The following is an 18,807-nucleotide window of genomic DNA, read 5'->3' on the forward strand; positions in this document are numbered from 1 at the left end:
AAGTAAGAACGGGACATTCTTCCCCAAACCGACACTTCTGGGCAGGACTCCAGGTTAGACAGTAAGACCCATCACTTCGGACAACCAGGGGGACTGTTTTACCAAATCTGGCAGTGCTCAGGGTCCCCGGGGTTCAAGGTGATTTTCTTCCCAGGGGCTAAGCGCCGGCCGGCCACCTCGCATACAGGGCAGTCTTCAGGTTTGACGCAGGTCTGCAAAAGCTCATCCAAGATTTTCCCTGCATGAGAAGCCTCTCGTTAGGAGCCAAAGTTCCCACCTTTCCCACAAGGAAGACTCTCCTTGCACTAAAAGGCCTGTCCCAGCTCTGCCTGCCTCCCCCAAGGGTCCCCTCACCGCTTAGGGAGCATCCTTCTTTCTGAAAAATTAGGAGGGGGTGTTCCTTCCCCCACCTCGCCTCCTCCAAACCCCAGGACAAAGCAAATCTTATCTCCAAGGGTATTTTTACTCCTCCACCGACGCAGATATCTGATAATTCTAGATGTGTGCTATCCAATACTGTAGCCAGTAACCACGTGTGGCTGGTTACATTTAAGTCTCCATTAAGTAACGTTCAATAAAATTGAACATTCAATTCCTCAGACACATGAGCCACATTTGAATAGAACTTTCCCAGCACTGAAGAAAGTTCTACCAGAAAGTGCTGCTCTAGATGATACGCCCATAAATAGACCCCAGAAGCATTGCATGGGAGCTCAGCTTGACAAAAACCACAGCTGGCCTGGCTTTGGTGGAAGGACATGGAAACACGACCTAGGGTAGTGGGGCTGGGGACAGGGCGCCACCAGGCGAGGCCGAGAAGAAGCAGTGCAGAGAGCCAGCTTTTCTGAGGACCGTCCCAGCCCCGCACCCCTTCCCCACAGGGGCCAGGGCCTCACCCGGAGGGCAGTGTGCGTGACAGCCCTCCACACACTGCACGGGGCAGGCCAGCGGCTCAGGGTGCTGGCACGTGACGGGACAGGCGGGAGCACAGCTGTTGTAGCGCCACTCACACTGGTACCCGCTCTCCCGCAGGTTCCGTTCCTCGCAGTTCTGGGCTGTGCAGACCCCAAAACAGGCAGGACCGTTATTAAAGCACCGGGCAACCCTGGGCAACCCCAGACAGACGGCCCCAAGGAGGGGATGATGGTACTGGGGAACTACGGAGTCACCCACGTGAGAGGTGTCTAGGCTTTGAGAGCCCCTGAGCCAGGAACCTAGTGGTTCTGAATCCATTTTCCTTATAGAAATGATCAGCCACTTACATGCAGGAAGGAAGACGCAACATAAATGTCTGAGCTGCTTGACCGCCATGACAAATGTGATCGTGTCTAATCACAGACACTCTGACCACCTTCTTCTCTTCGTCACTGCTCCCCCTTCTCCATTTCCCAGAATCCCTCCCCATCGCTGTCTTCAGTCCCATGCCTCCTCATGCCCATGCATGCCCTAACCCCCTTCAGCCTCGGCCATCACCCCCGCATGGGTCTCTGTCTTCTCCCCAGCCAAGGTGCCCTTCCTCACCCCCCAAGGTCCCAAGGTCTAGATGCGTGAGGGGGGAGGGGCGTGTCTGGGACCACGAGGGACAGCAGGACTCACGGCACAACGTGGCCGTCCTCCAGGCCACCACCTCGCCGTGCTGGGCACACATGTGGGCGTAGGCAGCGACGGTGTCGCAGAAGCAGGCACAGTCCCCGACGGACTCGCAGGAACAGGTGTCATAGATGCAAACATCCAGGTATGGCTCGGGGTCCACCTGCAAGGGAGACGCAGGTGGCCTGGGCTGCACTTGGGGACCCTGGCTCTTGGTCTGGGCGTGAATGTTCCAGAGGTCAGAGGAGGGACAGGGGCTCCAGGAAGAAGGAAAGATGTGAGGCAATGGTCCCAAGGAGGGAATGGGTGAAAAGGCAGAAATCCTACATTCTTACGTGGAGTCCAGCAAGAAAAGGGGAGAAAAGCAACCCTGCCAGCCTCTCCTAGAAGAGATGTGCCTGAGAAGTTTTCAAAAGAACATTCCTTTCTGTCCATCTGTCCACGTACCTGCTCAGCCATCCATCCATCCCCATAAGCCACTCCCACCCTCTTGGGTGTCTGCGTGTTTTACATAAATACCACACACACACACACACACACACACACACACACACACTCTCTTTCCTGGCCTCCACTCAGCAAAGAGACTGAGGAAACACATCAGGACCACTCACACTGTCTCGCTGAGATGCTACAGGCTAGTGTGCTGGACCACGGACGGCCCGGTGCTCCTGGGCTCTGACCCTAAATCTCCCCGGAGGGGAAGCCCACCCTCGGTCTGTGCTCAGTCTCAGGAGCCACCTCTGACCTTCGGCTGCCCCAGACGTGCCCCCCACACCCACCTCTTTCAGGGCAGTTGTGCTGAGAATGAATTCGGACATTAAGCCAGTCACTGTACCCAACAGCCCCTGTTTCCCTGACCCTCTCACTGTCTCCGCCCTTGCAGCTCAGGTGCCTCAGGTCTCCACCAAACCAGGGGATCCTAAGTATCCTTCGGGTCCTGAGGGATTACAAATCACTGGATGGACAGAAAGAGCTGAGACACAGGTGTTCAACCAGTCACTCCCACGAGGGAGGTGCCGGGGAGCAGCATACACGCATACTTGGCTGTGTGTGTGCGTGTGTGTGTGTACATATACATATACACACATGTACCCACACATACACAGGTGTGCGTATATACATTCATACAGAGATAGAGAGAAAATTGCATTGAAACATGTTTGGGGAATTCCTTGTCACCTTGTGAGATAAAGACACAAAAAGAACCTGCTGTAGAGCACAGGGAACTGTACTCAACTGTCTGTAATGGCCTATATGGGAATAGAATCTAAAAAAAAAAGAGTGGATCTATGTATATGTATAACTGAGTCACTTTGCTGTACAGCAGAAACTAACACAACATTGTAAATCAACTATATTCCAATAAAAATTTTTTTAAATAAAATAAAATAGATAACCAACAAGGACCTACTGTATAGCACAGGGAACTCTGCTCAATACCCTGTAATCACCTAAATGGGAAAAGAATTTGAAAAAGAAGAGACACATGTATATGTATAAGTGAATCACTTTGCTGTACATCTAAAACACAGCACTGTTAACCAACTATATTCCAATATATAATAAAAATTAAACAACCACAAAAGACTTACAAAAAGAAACCATAAAATGCAGGCTCAAAATCTGGCTTGAAGACCAGAAAAGACTTTCCGTGAGACAAGACCTGGGAACGGGGGCAGCGGCAGGGTGCCCGGGGCCAGAGACACGGTGGGGGTGGGAGAAGGAAACTCCTGCTCTAATGTTGGAGACAAGATAATCTGTGGGCGACAAACCCTAAGACTGAGGCTGGAAGAGCAGCAGCATTGGCTGCCCAGAGAACCATGTATTGCACAGAAGAAAAATGATCTGCCAGGCATTGGTCTCCTCATACACCCTCAATTATTCTTTCTGTTCCCCAGCCTGAAGCCAAGAGAGGTGAGCAGCTGCAGACGATTTCTGAGGCTCCTGGAAGCATCCACAGCCAGAAGCGCCTACCCCCAGGGGCCCCGCCGTGCTCACCAGCCTGTTGCACTCCTGGAAAATGTCGCTGGTGAGGACACTGCAGGAGGAATCCACCATCGCCTGCTTCGCGACGTTGTTGTGGCAGGTGGCCGGGGATGGGTCCAGTGGCACCTGGGGAACCGGGCAGGAGTACACAGATGGACCCGGAAGAGTCAACCCAGAAGGGCTCCAGGAGGCCCTCTCCCCAGGCTCTGCCCCCGCCACAAGCCATAGCACCCACCGCCCACGGTCCGCACCGCGACCCCGACCTACTTTCTGGGTGTCGGCGCACCGCGGGCTCACTTTCCAGGAATTCCCAAAGTCCACAGGGTCTTCCTCCACTTGGAGGCTACTGCTGGTGAGGTCGTTGTTCTGGATGCCGTCAAAATTCCCACACAGGCCACACACCTGCTCCTGGGGGACCAGTTGGGAGCATAAGCTTTGCAAACCTCAGAGCAAACTCTCTGAGTCAGGAAAGCAAGGGTTCCAGGCAGCATGGGAGGCAGGCTCGCCTGAGGAAGAGGAGGATGGGCGGGGACAGGGAGGGAGACGCAGAAGGAGACCAGGGTGATCAGCAAAGTCTTGACCTTGCCAAGGCCTTTTCCCGGCTTCCACAATGACCTCATGTTAAGGTTAAGGAAACCAAGGTCATTCACAAAGAGAGGCAGCCCGCCCATGTCCCTTGGATGGCCCACTAGGCCTCCAGGGCCCTGGTGTCTTCAGTATAGACCATCAGCTGCCCCAGGTCTGAGCAGAAGAGGAGCTGGTCCAGCATTACACCAATGAGAGTGTGAGAAGTCTGAGGATGGAACGTTCTAGTCCTATTTGACCGTGGACAGGTGAGTCCCTTACCTAAACAACTGCAGCCTGTTCAGAGCAGGCTGGCCAGCACTAAATGCCACCAGGGCTGACATAATATCTTACTCAATTCCATGTTCACCTATCATGGGCTGCAGGACACAAGTCCTGACCAACTAATGAACGAATGGGTGGAAACAATCACATAAGAACCATGGACAAAACTGGAGCTATTTGGCCTGGAAAAGAAAAGATGCCATGCTCTTAGAACAAATTGGGAGCCCTGCTTCAGGACAAAGAGATGTGACTTATTCTATTTTGCTGGGAAACATGGACAAAGGGACAAAGATCTTTACATGGCCCAACAGCCCCCATGGCATGGCCCCTGCCCTGTCCCTGCCCTTGTTAACTACCAGTCACCCCAAGCCCCTCCTCTCCAGCTGCCCTGGCCTCCGTGTCCAAACACAAACACCGTCCACCTTAGGGCCTTGGCACTTGCTACTCCATCTGCCTGAATTCTCAAGGCAGGATATTTACGTGGCTCCCTCCCTCCCTTCCGCAAAGACTCCACTCACACCCTTTGAGACAGGTCTCAACAGACCAACCAATCTAAAACATACAATATCCCCACTAGACTATGATCTCCACCAAGGTTGTTGTGGACAAAACCATGCTGCCCGCAAAGAGATCCACGTTCTCATCCCCAGAAGCAGGAATATGTTACCACACATGGCGAAAGGAACTTTGCAGGTGTGATTGTGTTAAGGATCCTGAGATGGGAAAGACTGTCCTGGATCATCTAGGTGGGCTCAGTGCAATCACAGGGTCTTCTAAGGAGCACAGAAGTCAGAGTGCAACATGACAGAAGCAGAGACAGTGGAAGATGCTAGGCCGTTGGCTTTGACAATGGAGGGTGGGACCACAGCCAAGGGATGCGGGCAGCCCCAGAAGCCAGGAAAGGCGAGAAGACAGATTTTCCCCTCAAGCCACCAGAAGGAATGCAGTCCTGCCGACCAACTGTATACTTTTGACCTCCAGAATTAGAAGATAATCTATTTGTGTTGCTTTTTTAAGCCACTAAGTTTGTCGTAATTTGTTATAGCAGCAATAGGAAACTGATACAAAGTTCAGATACATATATATATATATATATATATATATACATAACTATATATAACTATATATATATGTATATATAGTTCTTTCCCTGCTGTGTCCACAGTGCCTAGAACAGTTGCTGGGAAGGTCTGTCCTGCCACCAGGGCAGACAGAGCCCTTGTCACATTCATGCCAGTTAGAGAAAATGAAGTCCCAGCAAACCATCGGAACCTGGACAGATACTGCAAGAGGCTTTCCCCAAAGCAGGTGATGAGCAGTTTCACGGCAAGCGTCGGCCGCTGCTGGCCTGTGGCCCCATGGGAGGGGCACCCGGAATGCTCCACAGAGGTATAATAACAGCACGCATGACTGTTTGCCTCTTGAGGTTAAGAAACCTTAAGAATAGCTCTTGCCCAATCTTTTCTTTCCTTCCTTTGTGGATATAAACTGCTTGCCTAGCAAGGCCAGTCAAGGGACTGTTTGCAGGGTCCGGGAAGCCGCCATCCTTCTCAGAGGGAGCCTGTCTCGGGAAACAGCCAAGGCGACCTCTAACCCTTGAGTCTTATTTGCAGCGGGAGGGAGGCTGCACTAGGTGACCACCCACCCTTCCCCCCAAGACGGCGGGCGGGGGCCACGGGCTGCTGCTCAGGAAGCTGAAGATGCAAACAGACAGGACGAGGAGGAAGCGGAGAAGGGCCACCCACCTGGTAAGTCTGCTTCAGGAACACAGAGACAGCCAGGTGGCGGTCCCAGACCACGGAGAGGGCCTTGCCCAGCAGCACGGTGACGTACAGACCGGACTCCACCACCTCAAAGTAAGTCTCATCCTTCATGGGCCTCTTCACGCTCACCTGAGGGAGGAGGCAGTGTGAGGCCAGGACAGGGATGCTCAGGTGTAAGGCCCAGCTCCCCCGCCCCGCGGCCCTCCAGAGCCGCTGGTCATTTGCCCCATTCGGCCAGAGCTGCGTCCATCTTGCCTACCTCTCTCCAAGAATCCTAGGATAAAGGAGTGGCAGCAAAAACATAATTACGAGATTAAAAATACAATGAAACCTACTGGCAGAAGATCACCTATCACGTCGTGAAAAGAATTTTTTGGACACTTGATCATTAAATACACGTGGTCCCCTAAAGAGGTTTTTAATGTGGTGATGATTTTAAGCACCTCTAGGCAACCGATTTAAAATGGACCTAGAGACTGTCCTACAGAATGAAGTAAGTCAGAAAGAGAAAAACAAATACCACATGCTAATGCATGTATATGGAATCTAGAAAAATGGTACTGATGAACCTAGGGGCAGGGCAGGAATAAAGACGCAGACGTAGAGAATGGACTTGAGGACACGGGGAGGGGGAAGGGTAAGCTGGGACGAAGTGAGAGAGTGGCATGGACATATACACACAACCAAATGTAAAACAGATAGCTAGTGGGAAGCAGCTGCATAGCACAGGGAGATCAGCTCGGTGCTTTGTGACCACCTAGAGGGGTGCGATAGGGAGGGAGGGAGGGAGACGCAAGAGGGAGGTGATATGGGGACATATGTATACGTACAGCTGATTCACTTTGTGATACAGCAGCAACTAACACACCATTGTGAAGCAATTATACTCCAATAAAGACGTTAAAAAAATAAATTAATTAAATAAAATAAAATCCCTTATTGGCTTATTAAAAAATAAATCTACCCCTTTATTAAAACGAGCACTAGATTCTCCCCTTTCCTCCCATCTCCCACTCGAGTTGCCGTCAGCAGGAGTCAGAGCTGAACAGGGAGACAGGGAAGCTCGGCACTGGAAGCAGGAATCCCAGACTTCAGCCCCCAAAGGACCTGAGCCCTTGACTCGGCTGACTCGCTGCCGGTGCCGAGCCCTCCCCGCCCCCCGTTTCACGGTACTTGGCTGACCATCTAACCCATAAGACTGAGGCTGACGCTAAGAACTTGTCACCCCTTCGCCAAGGTCCTCTCCCTGGGGACACACCACAGGCAGAGCCTCCCACTCTATGTCACCACTGTCGTCTGTCCTAAGTAGAACTGTCCCTGAAATGGACACGGCTGACCCAAGTCAACAGGTCCTGCTTGCTCCACAGCTATCTTCTCTAAGGGAGGAGAATTCACCTCCCACCTCCTGGTATCAGTGGTGGGTATTTGACAGAAGGCAGGATGCGGGCTGAGGCCACAGAACAAAATAAAGATACGGGGAAGGGGTGAGCCCAGACCCAGGTCTCCCAGGTACCAATGTGGCCAGACCAGCACAGCTGTGCTCCGGGGACCCCTGCCACTTGAGACGCAGGTTCCTGGGCCTCACCCAGACCTGAGCCAGGACCTCAGGGTGGACCCGAAGGTTGGTGTCTTTTTTTTTTTTTTTTTTTTTGCGGTACGTGGGCCTCTCACTGTTGTGGCCTCTCCCGTTGCGGAGCACAGGCTCCGGACGCGCAGGCTCAGTGGCCATGGCTCACGGGCCCAGCCACTCCGCGGCATGTGGGATCTTCCCGGAACCGGGGCACGAACCCATGTCCCCTGCACCGGCAGGCGGACCCTCAACCACTGCGCCACCAGGGAAGCCCGGTTGGTGTCTTAAACAAGGTCTCCTGGGTAGTTCTCGGGTAGACTTCTGAGAGCCACTCCATGAGCTCTTAGCACACAGGGCCTGAGTCTGTGCGCTTTGAGCTCTTTAGAAAAGATTTTATCTGAGAAGAACCGGAAAACATAAAAGAAGGTAAAACACCCCCAAACACCATCACCTCCCAAAAAATATATATATGCGTGTATATATAATCTGTATGTATAATAAGTGTGTATATACTTGTATATATATTAGATATGTGTATATATGTATGTATATGTGTGTATATATTTCTGCGAATAATATATGTATACAAGTGTGTATATGTGTGTATACATTTGTATATAATATATATGTGGGTATATAATATATACTATATATGTGTGTATATGCATGAATATATTTGTATACATAATATATGTAAATGGGATATATCTGTATATTATGTATACATGTGTATATTTGTATGTATAGTATATGTGCATATATGTGTGTATACATTTGTATTTATAATACATATAACTGTGGGTATATAATATGTGTGTGTGTAATATATTTGTATGTATAATATATGTGTACATGTGTGTACATTCATATATATAATACCTAAAACTGTGGGTATATAATACATATGTATTTGTGTGTATACTTGTATGCATAATATACGTGTATATGTGTGTATACATTGTATACATAATACATATAAATGTGGGATTTAATATATACGTATATGTGTGTATTGTGTATAACATATTTGCATTTATACTGTATGTGTACATATGTGTTCATACATTTGTATACATTATATTTATATATATATATGTGGGTATATAATATACATGTATATATGTGCATATACATTTGTATATATAATATATGTGGGCTATAATATATATGTATATGTGTGTATGATATATTTGTATGTATAATATACGTGTATGTGTGTGCATTTGTATATATAATATATATAACTGTGGATATATAATATATATGTGTGTATGTATAGTATACTCGTGTGTGTGTATATTTGTATATATAGTGTGTATATAACATATATGTATATATGTGTGCATATATACGTATTCCTATATAAAAGTCCTCCCGTCCTCCCATCTCCCATCACCTCCGGAGGTCAGCCCTGGCTCTCCGAACGCTGGTGCAGATACGGTTACACACCCTTCTCCACATGTGTGTCTGCACTTCCTTCCACTAAAATGGACCGTGTAACCTGTCACCATCTGCCAGCTGCCACCCTCACAGGACGAGGCGAGGTCACAGGATACAGCGCTACCTCATCTCTCCACTGGTGCACGACGTTCCATCCACACACGTCCTGGACAAACACTCGGCATGTGCTCTTCATCAGCCGACGGAGGGGCGTGAGGGTGGAGGGATGAGCCCACACTCACCTCCCCATCAAACAGCTCAATCTCGCCTCCTTCCACCAGGATGGTGATGCGCTTCCTGCATTTCAGGGAGGGGTAGCTGCACCCCTCGTTCCCCACCAGGATCCGGAAGGTCCCAGGGTTACTGCCACAGTAATCCTGGGGAAAGACAGGTGTCAGGATAGAAACACTACCCCTGCTACTCCTCCCCAGATCAGCAGACTGGCGTCCCATCACCTCAGGCCTTTGAAGGATGTGTTACAGGAGGTTGCCGTGTCCACGTGTGTGTGAGAGAGACAGAGAGAGACGGAGGACACTCACAGGTGTGTCATCCTCAGCCATCACCTATGAACCAGGTGCCTACAGCCAGGTGGGGGGGGGGGGTGAGGGGTGGGAGGGAGAGAAGGAGGGACACAGGGAGAGGGAATGTGGACCCATCAGCCTACAGCTCCCCCTGAGCCTGTTAGTCCAGCCTCAGCCGGGGAACTAGCACCGTCCAGCCACGTGGCACTTGGCAGCTCTAAGTTCTGGTGGAGTCCCTCTGGATTGCTGGCCCAGAACTGTAACCAAAGACTGCCGGACCCAGCAACACCAGCTGAGCTACCATTCCTAGCAGGGAACAGAGGGTGTGGGAGCACTGGTCCTCGCTGGGGAATTGCATAGAAAGGAGGCAAAAGCGGACACGTTTCTGGCAAATATCTTCCATTGTGGCTATTGCTGTGATGGGATGGGAAAAAAACACCCAACACAGAAAAGCTAGGGCCGGGCCTTGTTTCTGCCACTTACTGGATAATATCGAGTAAGTCACTTACCTCTCTGACCCTCATACACACACACACACAGAGACACACGTACAGAGACACACGTTCATATACACACACATACATACATACATACCACACACACACACATATATAACACACATGCATGCACACACATACACTCACACACACACATACATTCCACACACACGATGTGCCCCTCTGTAAGATGGGATCCGCCAACTTGATGGGACTGGTAGGTTAAACGGGTTTGTGTTGGGTTAATGGGATTGTGAAAGTTAAAAGAGGGAACGAAGGTACAAGTGCTTTGTCACCAGCTGAGATTTTTCTAAAGGAGAAAGAGTTAAGTCCTCTTAACACCTCCCAAAGGAGGAAGGAAGGAAAGGGAGGGGCCCCCGGACAAAGTATCAGGGGACAACGGCACTGGCAGTGGGGCAGGAAAAGCAGCCCCACGAGGGGCACGACTCGGAGGGGCTCCGACTGGCCCACCTGGCCAGCTTCTCCTAGGCAGGAAGAGCTGTGGCGGTAGGTCTGACCGGCCCCTCTCGTTGCACTGAAATGTCGTGTTTTCTGGGTGCCCAGATCTGAACCTGGCTGGGCAGTGGAGCCCCAGAGCTGGTATCACCCTATCTTCTGCTACCAAGGCTGGGAGGCAGACAGATAACAGAAAGACGGGCTTCCATAGACGATGTGTGGGAAAGCCCTAGAGGGTTCCTGGGTGTGGGTAAAAGCATTTCGTGGGGGGCACGCCCGTCTCCCCAGCACGCTGCCCACCTCTCTGGGGCCAGCCTGGGGCGCGGGCCAGAGGCAGGGGGCTCGCTCCCCGCGCGCTGGGCAGGCTCATGCTTGATGCCCCTGCCCTCATTGCCTGACTCCCGGGCCCTGCAGCTCTGTCTCTGGGGCTGAGGCTCCGTCGGGTCTGCGGTCCTCCCTCCAGCCCACACCGAGCCCCATCCCCTGACGCCCCTGAGAGCGGAGACGGAGAGACCACATTTGTTTAAGCCGCACAGAGCCCAGCCGCCTGGAGGACAAAGCGCTCAGCCCTCCTTGGACGGTGTCAACCAGCAAGAGAAACTTGCAGGAATCCGTGGGCGGGAAAGGGGGCTGAGCAGCTTGGCCTGCCGGGGCAGCAGGACCTTCTGTACCCACAGCCCCTCACCGCCCCCGCATTCTGAGCTGCACGAGGTTAGAAATGAAAATGGTGGAGAACGCGATGGAATGGAATGGGGACTTCCCTGGCGGTCTAACAGTTAGGACCCTGCACTCTCAATGCCGAGGGCCCGGGTTCAATCCCTGGTTGGGGAACTAAGATCCCACAAGCCTCGAGGTGCGGCAAAAAAAAAAAAAAAGAGAGAATAGAATAGAACAGAATAAAATAGAATAGAATCACAGGGCGGGAACCAAACTCCAGGGGCATTTCAACCTTCCCTGAGTGGGCTGTTCACTGCCCAAGGATGCTGGCAGGAAGGGTGCTGGGGCTGAAATCCAGCCCGGGCTCCACTCCCCACTGGTCCTCTGACTGAGGCCATGTCTGCCAGAAGGAAAGGGAGCCTTCCTCTCATTCCATTGTGCTGGGACTGGGGCGGATGGGAGCCTGCCCCACACCAAGGCCAGTCAACGAATGAGCTTCTGTTCCGTCCTGGGAGGCGTGCAGGTGAGCTGGAGGAACACAGCAGTCACTCGAGTCTCGAGGTCCTGCCTCTCCAGCGGCTGGAAAATCACTCCCGTAGAAACCAGCCCCCAGGGCTGTTTCCACCGACAGACGGTGGCATCCGGCCTGGGAGCACACCCACCCCCGAGCCCTGCTCTCACCTGTGCCAGGACGTACTGGCACTCCCCGGGGAACAGGTACTTGAGCCCGTCAAAGGTGAGGTAGTGAGCCAGGCCCAGGGCGGAGCACGAGGCATCGCACACATGGTCCGTGCAGTTCCACTTCCGGTCCCGACAGACACTGGGAACAGGATGAGGGGGGTGAGGGGGGGGCCCTCGGGCCTCGGGACAGGGAGGATGCCACCCACCCTCCAGGAGGCCTCAGGAAGCATTGGGAGGGTGGTCTGCAGCCTGTGGATCAGACCTCACAGGGCCCCGCGGTCATGAACCCACACATTTTTAAAGCACGGGGCCAGGAAGAGAGGGAAGCCATGCTGCCCCCACCCCCGTCACGAGGCAAAGAAGGGCCCTGGTTGGCCGAGGTGACCCGGGGACACTCTGTCACCACCTGCTCCGGACGTGCCAAAGCCCAGCCTCCCAGGACATCACCTGGGAGGGGCCACAGGGTCTCTACAGAAAAGACACTGAGGCCGATAGCCCCTCTGAGGCTAAGGGGACACACGTCCAGAATAGCAGGAAAATTCTGAGCTGGGGAAACGGTGACCAGCTGTGAGCTTCTGCCAGAAGAGGGTGGGCAGCAATGTGTGTCAACCCACAGCGACTTGCCGGCTGCCCTACGGCCCCATCCCTCTGCCCAGTAACAGAGCCGACATCAGGAAGCCCATCAGGGGTGGCAGCGGTGGAAAGCTCAGACCTCAGGCCCCAGACACTAAGCCCCTTCCTGCCTGTCCCCGTGGCCTTCCCTGAAGTCGTGCACTGCCCCAAAGAAAGGCACGGTGAGTGAGCAGAGTCCGGGGTTGTGTGAAGGACGGTCTCTTTCCAGGCAGGCACACTCGCAATAGGGCTGGGGGACAGGACAAGGCCAGAGAAGGACCCCCGACCCCGTGCCCTGGGATAGCTTGGTCACGCATGCAGTGATGGATATGGCCCTTATCTTCCCCAGGAAACACTGCTGTCCAGAAAGTGTCCCCGTGGGGTGAGTACACAGGATGATAAAGTTTCCCATTTGACAGATGGAGAAACAGAGGCACAGAGAAAAGGAAAGGAGCAGCCACGTTACCACAGGTGGGAGGGGAGCAAGTGCCAGAGCAACACCCCACCCCCCCGTCCCCAGCGTCCCTGGAACCCTTCCCGGCCTCACCAAGTGTTGCAGTCCACCTTCACCGTCTCTCCGGGTGTGTACTCTCTGCCCTGGTGGAAGCAGGGACACCTTTCCAGGGCCACACACCTGTTGTCCTGCCGGACCTAAGGGAAAGCGATCCAAAAGTCTTGGGGCCGGAACGACTGTTCCAACAGCCGCGGCCAGAGGCAGCCCAGGGAGGCATGCCCAGTCTGGGGCTGGAATCCCGGCTCTTGTCTACACTGGTCCCCCTGGCTTAGCTGAAGACACTCTGACCCCCTCCACCCTTACACTGCAGGGGCAGGAGCCCTGGGACCTGGTGGAGACTCTGATAACACACGTCAGAAGCCCTTGAGACGTGCATCTCCTTAGACCCAGTAATTCCTCCAGAGCACTTCTCCAAAGGTAATAGAGTTATAGGCAAAAAATAATGTACAATTATTTATCATTCCAAAAAAAATGGAAGCAACTAAGTGTTCAACAATAGGAACATGATTAAACCCATTAAGGAATCTCCAGGGGATGGTGTCCTGTGGAGCACATTAAAATCTGAAAAGTTTTGAGAACTACTTATGCTGTTAATTTCTAAAACAAGGGAGAAAAAAAAAACTGTATACACATATGGTCCCAGTGATTAATATATATATGCATATATTTCAAAAAAAAAAAGTCTTGAAGGAAATATATAAGTTGCCTCCAAAGGGCTTGGGAAGTGTAGAAGTTGCCTCTGGTGGGCTAGGATAAGGGAATCTTATTTTCTTTTTTGGTTTTTAAATTTTTTTTCTGAATATTCTTCATTGAGCATCCACTATGTTCTATAGTTGAAGAAAACAGATAATGTATTTAATAAAATGAATTAATTAGTGAACAATGCACTTAATGCCCTAGAGGTGAAAGCTGAATAGTGGCCACAGGCAGGGATGGACCAGAACCAAAGGCTGGGGGTTTTCAAGCCCCACGTGCACCCTTGTCACCCCGTCCCCTGACGGTCCAACACACCCTCACGGGGCCTGCCCTCCTTCCCCACCCCCCCACCAGTGAAGGAGTAACTATGTGACAGGTTATACTCCTCAGGGGTGTCGGGGCCAGGAGGAAAAGAATGAAGACGCGCTGGCCCCAGTGACCTTAGGGAGAGCTGGCCAAACCCACTCTGATCCCACACGTAGATCTGCTTCTCTCCCAACCCTAGGAGGCAGCCCTGGACGCCGGCTCTGCGTGACCCTGGGTGAAGGGATCACGGCACTCTGGTTCCAGAGCCACCCGAGGGGTGAGAAGCTGCTGGTCTGGGTGACTTAGCATCTGTGCGATCCTGTCACTCCACAGACAAGCCTGGATTCCCTGGGCCTAGAGCCAGACAAAGCCCTGGGACAGAGTGGTCTTGGGCTGAACAAAGGGCTTTCATGTCAAAGATCACAGACTAAAATCATGTGTGTGCGTATGTATATGTGTGCATGTGTCTGTATTTGCATGCGTGTTTGTGTGTGTGAGCTTGCGTGTGTGTGCATGCATGTGTATGTGTATGTGTGTGTACGTGTGGGTGCATGCGCGTGTGTGTGTGTTTGTGTGTTGGAAGGGCTGGGAAGAAGAACCTCCATGACTCAGCCACCAGCTTCACGCAGCCTCTGGAGAGTTCCCGAGTCCCCGAGGCCTAAGGGAAGGGGCAGGATGGGAGCCAGAGTGAGGAAGATGCAGGGGGACCACGCTCTAGGTGGCTCGTACCTCCGGGGGCCACGATGTCCCTGGCAGACATCCAGCTTAGGCACCCAGTAGGGAGGATGGCAGCCCAGTGGGAACAGGGAGGATGGGAAACGTCCCTCCACCCCAGTCTTCAAAGGCCTTGCAATCAGGCTTCACCCCCGCATCCCCCAAGCTTGTCATCTTTGATGTAAGTCCCAGACCCGCCACCTCGTGGCTACACTGGGAATGACCGTGGCCTCCCTGGGGACCCCCGACCTTCTCGCCAGCCTCGGCTCCTGCAGTTAATGGAGATCAACCAGACAACGAGCCTCGTGATGGGAAACATCATGTGAGGCGAAGCGATGCAGGATGGATTCCAGAAAGCGGCCCTGCTCACCTCCCCTGAGCGGAAGCAGGGTGGGGGGGGCGCTCCCAGGCCTCTTGGTCTGCGTGCTGGATGTTTTACCTCTCTCCAGGGAGGTCAACCCAATGACAAAAAGTCCTGCACTCCCAGGGCCCAGGTAACCCCTCGCCTGGGCCAGGGGTGAGTCCCAGGGAGCCCGGCCCTCCTCCAAGGGACAGAAAACTCAAATCCCAGCGTGGCCATGAGATAATACTGTCACCCCCTTCCAAGCTCTCGCTGACAAACCACATGGCTCCCCTCTACCCTGCTTATTTTAGTGAAAGGAGATGACTCATTGATGGATTATGATATTAAAATAGGACCTTGGTATCAAATAAGGAAGGGGCATGGGTTTAGACCTAGGTCAGAGCTGGAGGAAGCAAACGGCGCCTTAAAGGGAGAGGAGAGGTTTCTCAGCAGGAGGCTCCCGACTTGGAACAGAAGATCGAATATCACCAGCCCAGCCAAAAGCACCCGGAGTCCTAAAGCACTAAAGAACCCACAGAGATAGAAAGATAAAGACACATGCAGGAGATGGACGGGATGGAGATGAGAACGGGTCCACGTGTAGGGTGGGCCGGTACAGCAGCCCCGCAGTGAATTTCGTGCAAGTCACTTACTTAAACTTCATGTTTGAAAAGAAGAGAACCATTCCTGCCTAGTGTTTTTCCCTTTAGGACACCAGAAGGATAATAAGATAAAGCTGACGAAAGTTGACGAACGACCTTCGAGGACTTCAGAAGAAAACAGGCAGAAATAGCTGTCGCCATTGTCCATCAGCTCATGACACCTTGAGTAAGAAAGGCTCGTGCTGAGAACACAGTCCTGGGTCTTGATCAGCAAGAAAAATTACGAAGTAGAAAAAAATGGGCGTTGTTGCTCTGCTCTGAAAAGGCCCCATCTTCACCCCGCCATACTGACCCATTCTCCAGAATCTTTTTTTGCCTTCCAGCTGCCCTCTGTTCTCCCCACCAATACTTCCAGCTCAATGCAGCTGCCTTCAACTAGATGTTTGCTAGAAGAAAGAATCTGATGAAATAGCTCATGCTAAAATGCGGATGACTTCCTATGAGGATTTATAAGGTAAGCTTTTTTAAAGTTGTTTTTTATTAACCAAACTAAATTCATACCTATTATATTTCAGTAAACCTGATTAGGTGACAAATCATAGGAAGTGTGGGAGATATCTTTGAGGAGGGCTTTCCTGGGCCTTTTAGAATTACATCTCGTAGGATTTACAGTGCGCACATGAGAGGCCCTCTCTGGATGGGCCCCTGAGCCCAAGCTCTACCTTTCAAAAAGCAGCGCCAACCAAAGGGGAAAGGGGGGAGGGATAAACTGGGAAATTGAGATTGACATATACACACTACTATGTATAAAACAGATAACTAATAAGAACCTGCTGTAAAGCACAAGGAACTCTATTCAATACTCTGTAATGACCTATATGGGAATAGAATCTAAAAAAGAGGGGATATACATATATGTATAACTGATTCGCTTTGCTGTACACCTGAAACTAACACAACATTGTAAATCAACTAGACTCCAATAAAAATTAATTAAAAAAAAAAACACAAACAAAAAAACCCCCAAACAGCAGCGCCAATGTCTTTTCAGGCTTCATAGTGGGCCAGTGAGAAAACTGGGCCTCAAAGGACCAGGGAAATGAACACACGTCTCAGCAGCTGAGAGCTTTTCCAGTACCAGCAGAACTGGGTACCAGTTTGGAAAATGTGACCACTAGACTTCAGAGTGTAAGTGAGCATCTTCCAGACAGGGGTACTACACTGGGAGTCAGGAGGCCAGGATTTCCACGACACAGTTATGTAGCCTTGAATGGTTCTGTGTCCTTTCTCTCCTCGGTCTCCTTCTGTGTCCTCGGGGCGGGGTGGGGGGGATGTTGAAAGCGTGAGTCTTTAGGGCTCCTGGCTCTGCCTGGAGACAATTACAGCCCCGACTGGGACGGAGTGAGCTGGGCGGTGGGTTGTGCTTTGCTGCCACCTCGTGGTGGAAGCAGGTAATCGTCTAATTTAAAGGCAGGAAGTTCATTCAAGGATTTTTTTAACCATGGAAAAAGACTTGGGAAATTTTCTAGGGCAACCCCTTCATTTTATTGATCTAGTGGGTCTTACATGTGGATCCTGAGATCCAAAAAATTGCTCCCCAGGGTGCACTAGTTTCCCATAGCATCTCTGTCCGTAATATGGTTCATGCTTTTCCTCCATGAACTTCTTGTAACCGCGGTCATTAAACCACCACTTACAAAGCGACTCTTCCATGTACCCACCACTGTCACCTCCAATCCTCTCAAGAACTCTCCTGACCCCATTTTACAGGTGAGAAAAATAAAGACACAAAGATGTTAAGTGGCTTGCCACTCTGTTGAAGTAAACATCAGGAGCCCAGATTCAAGCCTGGAAGCTCGGGGCAGCTTCTGCACTATTTCCTTCGTGGGGAAAATAAAGTTCATTTGAAAGAGCCCCTGATGCTTCCAGTCTCCTGAGCAGCATCCCTCTTTTTGCCAGAGCTTTCTCTGATGTCGGGAGAATTTATTCTCCAAGTATGGAGAAGGAACAGTCAAAATAAGAGGCCCTTGGGGTAAAAAAAGAACAATATGGAAGTTTCCTCTCCACGCTCCTATTTCTTGTCTGAGTTTCCCCCTCCTTTATACCTCCTTCTGCTAAGGCACCAAACAAGATCTTCCAGTTTGGGGATGTTCCCTGGCCAATCTCTAGCTCCCCCATTAGAAAAGATAGTTCTAGAATCCTCCGAGGCTAAGACAGAGGGGAGCACCCAGGGAGAATGGATAACAGCTAGTCTGTCCGTCTCGGAGGAGAGAGGGTTGGAGGGAAAGAGAGAGACCGTGTGCCCTGCACACACCCCAGTCCGCAGCCTTCCTGAGGGCCGCTGGTGATGCATCTGAGTTTCCAGCTCCCACAGCCCAGGATACTGCCCCCAAGCCGAGGCCTGGGCATCATGAATGACCTTTACAGCCATAAGAGGGCCATCTTGCCTCCCCCCACCAATTTTGGCCTCTAGGACCCTCACCCCAGCCCTCACTGCTCACATTGGGTATGGGGAATTAGAGAAAGCAAGAAGACGGGATGCATTTGAAAGAGAAGAATCCAGAAGTTGCATCCTTCAGGTTGACAAGAATAGTCTATGTATATTTAATACACAGGTGTCCTAAGACTAGACTTGGGATGGAGCTAAGGGGGCCTGGGTGTGCTCAGGCCATTGCCACCACCAGAATGCACTAGGAACCAGGCGGCCGCAGACCAACAGCTGGGGGACCACGAGGAAGGGCTGGCCGAGAGTAACGGTTTGCAGCCTCAGCCCCAGAGACACGGAATGTTAGGAGCTGACCAAGACCCCATGGCTCACCCTACAGATGAGGAAAAGAAGGCTCGGTGTGGGGAAGGGATTGGTGGGCCCGCGGCTTGCTGACAGCAGTGTCTTCTCTTGAGACAGAGAGTTATACACATAAACGCAAATCATATGCAAAAATGTGTGCATGTGTGTGTGTGTGTGTGTGTGTGCATGCATGTGTCTTCTCATCTTCATACAATGGCA

The 18,807-nt window shown here is 51.6% G+C and overlaps 1 protein-coding gene across 3 annotated transcripts in view; it reads right to left on the reverse strand.

The window, feature by feature from the left end:
- Positions 1-18,807, reverse strand: part of VWF (von Willebrand factor) — a 134,855-nt gene that overhangs the window by 49,140 nt on the left and 66,908 nt on the right. For all 3 annotated transcript variants that reach the window (XM_081248296.1, XM_081248297.1, XM_081248298.1), the window contains 9 exons: positions 13,173-13,276; positions 12,014-12,152; positions 9,444-9,578; positions 6,174-6,320; positions 3,847-3,987; positions 3,592-3,705; positions 1,597-1,753; positions 897-1,055; positions 103-238 (listed from right to left, as the gene is read on the reverse strand). In XM_081248296.1, the coding sequence (XP_081104422.1) occupies positions 103-238; positions 897-1,055; positions 1,597-1,753; positions 3,592-3,705; positions 3,847-3,987; positions 6,174-6,320; positions 9,444-9,578; positions 12,014-12,152; positions 13,173-13,276 (1,232 nt within the window). The remainder of the gene's footprint in view (positions 1-102; positions 239-896; positions 1,056-1,596; positions 1,754-3,591; positions 3,706-3,846; positions 3,988-6,173; positions 6,321-9,443; positions 9,579-12,013; positions 12,153-13,172; positions 13,277-18,807) is intronic.

Source organism: Mesoplodon bidens (assembly GCF_964165515.1).
Source record: "Mesoplodon bidens genome assembly, chromosome: 11".
NCBI classification, from domain to species: domain Eukaryota; kingdom Metazoa; phylum Chordata; class Mammalia; order Artiodactyla; family Ziphiidae; genus Mesoplodon; species Mesoplodon bidens.